The sequence below is a fragment of the Monoraphidium neglectum genome (genome assembly GCF_000611645.1).
Source record: "Monoraphidium neglectum strain SAG 48.87 unplaced genomic scaffold scaffold04278, whole genome shotgun sequence".
NCBI classification, from domain to species: Eukaryota; Viridiplantae; Chlorophyta; class Chlorophyceae; order Sphaeropleales; family Selenastraceae; genus Monoraphidium; species Monoraphidium neglectum.
Window position 1 is genome coordinate 1 of NW_014009351.1, and position 4,049 is coordinate 4,049.

Sequence of the window (4,049 nt, forward strand, 5' to 3'; positions counted from 1 at the left end):
GGTGTTAAGTGGGTGACCTGACACTTCGAATGAGTGCCTTTGAGAACGGGAGAAGGACAAGAAGCGGTCGCCCATAAGAGCGCCCACGGCCCACCAAGGACCGCGAGCAGCTGTGCAGCTGCTCTGCTGCTGCCGCTCTGCGGCTGCCCAGCACCACACCCTGGGCGCTGCCGCGCGCTCAGGCCATCCCGGTCGCCGGCCCGGCAGCCGCCCCGCTGACCTGGCCGTGGCGGAAGAACTCGCACACAATGCTCTTCGGGTCAACACCCACGGGGACCTGGGGGATAAAGAGGAGGGGGGGAGCCGGGGGAGCAGGCGGCAGCGAAACTAAGGGAGGCGTTGGCGAGTGAAAGGGGCAGCCGCGGCAGCACAGCACCCGTTGCTTCTGGTGGCCGGCAGCGACGTCCGTGCCCAGCCGAACATGCCCGCACTGCCCCTTGCGCCCAAGAGCCCCACTCTCTCCAACACACGCCTCCATGCATGCCCCATGTTGCTCCCGCCCAGCCCCATTCCGCATCAAGAGGCCTCCCTCCACATCAAGCAGGCAATGACAACCACGCGCAGCAGCAGCAGTGCTGTCACCTTGGGCTGCTTGATGGCCACCGCGAAGAGCGCGTTGAGCTCCTTCTGGCGCGCCTCCTCCGCCGCCTTCTTGTCCTGGGGGGTGCGGTGTGAAATGGAGGGGCCGGTGTGATGAGGGGGGCGGCATGAGGACTGTGACTGTGCGGGAGCGGGTCCGCCGGGCAGCTGCAAGGGCTGCTCTTACGCTGACACGAGGCAGGGTGGCGGCGCTTCAATGAGAGCCAGAGCATAGATGCTGCAGCGGCGGCTGCAGCGGCCAGGGTACCCTTCGAAGGGCCGCCCCAGCGGCCATTCAACCACAGGCTGCAGCCGTTGCAACCACTCGCGGCCTCAGCCCCCGCCGCCAACCGTCACACCCTGCCGCCCCCCTGCCCCTCCTTCCATGCCCTCCCGAGCTGTTCTTCACCCCCGCTTTGCATTGCACTCGTGGTCTGCGCGCGCGTCGGGAGGCCATCGGCCCTCCGCCCCCCACCCCATCTGCATGTGGACCCTGGAAAAGTCGTTGCCTCAACCCACCCCTGCCCACACCCCCCTTGCCTCCCCCTCCACACCCTCCCGCACCGCCTTGGCCTTCTTCTCGGCCTCCATCGCATTCAGTGTTTTGCGGTCGACCGCCGCCGTCTTGGCCCCCGCCACCACCGTCTGGACATACCTACAAGGGGGAGGGTTCAACAAGGGCGGGGAGTCTAGGGTGTGAAGGGGGGGGATCATGGGGGAGCACCGGCTCCACAGCTTGTGTGTGAAGCGTCGTATCGTCTCTCCCAGCTGCACTGCCTCCGCTGCATCGGGCAGGCGTCCGTGAGCGTGACCCTCCCCCCTCCCGCTGCTGCCCAGGTCCCAACAGCTATGCCAACTGCTCACTTCTGTACTTTGGCACTCTTGTTCTTGTTCTTGAGGCCAAAGGTCTTGTCCTCCGCCACCTTGGGGTTGATAGAAAGAGGCGGCGTCAGAGGCGCGCGGGGGGGGGGGGGGGCAGTAGGACTACTTCCGCCAGGCCATGGATGCTGCGGGGCATCTGAAGCTGCTGCTGCTGCTGCTGCTGCTGCTGCTGCTGCTGCTGCTGTTGCTGCTGCTGCCACGAGGCTTCCTTGCAGCAACGTCGATTGCAACGGCACAAGGCACACGAAAGGCCGGGGCGCCAACGACGTCGGGCGGTGCCCTGGTGCAGCCGAGCTCCCCAGCGTGGACATGCACCACCTATCACGCCGCTTCGCTACGACCGCCTCGTCAGCGCCGCACCCACCTTCTGCTTCGCCGCTATCTTGGCCTTGTCAGGCTGCGCATGGCGGCGGCGGGCGGGCAGGCGATACGGCGGGTGTGCTGGTGCCAGCGCAGCGAGCGCGGGTCGTGCAGTGGGGGGCTGGCGGTGCACGCGCAGTGGCGAAAGCCAGCGTCCAGCAGCGACGCTGCCAAGCTGCCCGATAAAAAATATCATGATCACACAAAGTACCATTTCCCGAAAGGGGGTGCGCAGAACAGGCCGCACACCGCGGACGGCGCACGGGCTACGTAGCTCAGCTCACCTTCGGCTTGGGCGCCATTGAGAATCCTCAAGTTTCTATCCGCAGACCTCGATGTAGGTGCGGCAGCTTAGATCACAGCCTGGTCCCCGTCGACACGACTGGCGAACGAGGTAGAAGCAGCAGCTAAGATTGAATGCCTAAAAACAGGATCTCTTCCGCTGTCGTAAAGTGCTGCAGGCTTGCGAGGCACCCTGCTGGGGGGTGCAGCTGCTGGATGGCTGCTGCGGAGTGGCCGGCTGTCATCAGCCTGAGATGCTCGCACTGCATGGGTGGAAAGCATGTGCACGCCAGAGGCCCGCAAAGCGTGCATCTTTACATGTGCCCCAGTGAGGAAGGGGTCATTGCGCTGCAGCGCAAAACTGACTACTGCGAGGTGCCGGCCCCAGGACTCAGGGCGCCACCGCCCCCATTGCAGCAGGCCTGCCACCACGGGACCGATGCCCACCCATGCTGCGCCCCTGACACCCCCAACCAAGATCTGCTGTCCGGGATTATGACAGGGCGGATGCGGCTGCACCTGTGCCGCTCCGCATCCGCGCCAGTGCCCGTGGCTTGCGGTGGGGGGACGCCGCGAAGCGTGCCGCGGCGCGAGGGCGCAGGGCGTTACAGCCCCAGCGCAACAACGCCAACTCAGCAACTGATGTGCAGCGCTGTTAATAGCCCCGCCCCTCAGTCGCTGTCCTCCTCATCGCGGTGCTTCTTCCTCTTCTCCTTCTTCTCCCTGAGGCAGCGGCCACAAGTGTGTGTGTGTGTGTAGGGAGGGGGGGGGGGCGGCGGCTCCCGAGCCGCGGGCCAGGCACTGACCACGGGCCAGGACGTGCAGTCTCGCCGTGACATCAGCAACTACAGCGTCCCGGCGGCGTGGCGGTTTGGGGGCTGGTGCGGCGCGCGGCTCCGGCCGGCCTTTGCTTGAGCCACCGGGGCGACCCTGCCCAACCCCGCCATCCCCGCCGCCCTCACTTCTTCTCTTTCTTCTCCTTCTTCTCTTTCTTGTGTTTCTTCTCCTTGTGGCGGTGGCCCTCATCGCCGCCGCCCTCCGCCTTGCGCTTCTTCTTGGCGGCCTCCAGGGCGCCGCCCTCCTCCTCAGCCTTGGGCTGGTCCTTGTACCTTGGGGTGTGCGTGTGTGTGTGTGTGCGTGTGCGTATGCGTGTGTGTGTGTGTGTGTGTGTGTGTGTGCACGTGTGTGTTGTGTGTTTATGTGGGCGCGTAGGGTGCGTGGTGTGAGGGGGAGGCGGGTGCTGGGCGGTGTGTGGGGCGGGGTCTATCGGCGAGTGGTCCGTGATGACCACGTGGATACCGGGAGGACAGCAAAGATCACCGCGCTCTGACCTGCAGCCGCCTGCAGAGCAGTCAACAAAAATCGTACTCTACGATGCATCCGCGCCACCCATGTCCCTCTCCAGCCAGCCAATGGTCCCCCCCCCTCACTTGAGCACCAGCTTGGCAAGGTCTGGCGCCTGCCCGCCGTCCTGCTGCGCGTGCTGCTTGATGGCGTCACCCGGTGACGCCAGCACCTCCTCCCCCTCACCCAGGACCCCGTTATACCACTCCCTGAGCATGAGGGGGGGTGGGGTGGGGGAGACAGGATGGAGATGAGGTGGCAGGCACTGGGCTCAGGCATGCCAACTCAATTGGTAGGGGCTGGTTCATTGGGCGAACCAGGGGCCGTGCGGGGCACTCCAAAGGAAGGCCCTGGATGGCATCGTGCGTGCGCGGTGTCAATGGGCTGCGGTTGGGGGCTCGCCACGCACGCCCTCAGGGGTGTGCCTGGATATCTCTTCTTTCTCTGCACGCCCCGCGCAGTAGAGGTCACTACCCCACCCCGACCCCCTTGAAACAGGACAGGCACACCCCTCAGGGCGCCCCCCCCCCTCCCACCTGAAGCCGTCCAGCTGGTCCTTCAGCGGCGCCTTGACCGCCGCCGGGATGCGGTCCCAGGTGGCC

The 4,049-nt window shown here is 65.8% G+C and overlaps 2 protein-coding genes across 2 annotated transcripts in view; both read right to left on the reverse strand.

The window, feature by feature from the left end:
- Positions 1-178: 178 nt before the first annotated feature.
- MNEG_14133 (hypothetical protein) lies at positions 179-2,123 on the reverse strand (the record flags this gene model as incomplete). The annotated part of the gene is made up of 7 exons (XM_014037394.1): positions 179-277; positions 583-657; positions 1,099-1,234; positions 1,444-1,502; positions 1,568-1,669; positions 1,826-1,858; positions 2,106-2,123. The coding sequence occupies 7 exons, from the start codon at positions 2,121-2,123 to the stop codon at positions 179-181; spliced, it is 522 nt and encodes a 173-aa protein (XP_013892848.1).
- A 651-nt stretch (positions 2,124-2,774) lies between these two features.
- MNEG_14134 (hypothetical protein) overlaps positions 2,775-4,049 on the reverse strand; it is a gene marked incomplete at both ends in the record, with an annotated part of 2,492 nt that continues 1,217 nt past the window's right edge. The window contains 3 exons of the mRNA XM_014037395.1: positions 2,775-2,826; positions 3,066-3,212; positions 3,534-3,656. Of these exons, the coding sequence (XP_013892849.1) occupies positions 2,775-2,826; positions 3,066-3,212; positions 3,534-3,656 (322 nt within the window). The remainder of the gene's footprint in view (positions 2,827-3,065; positions 3,213-3,533; positions 3,657-4,049) is intronic.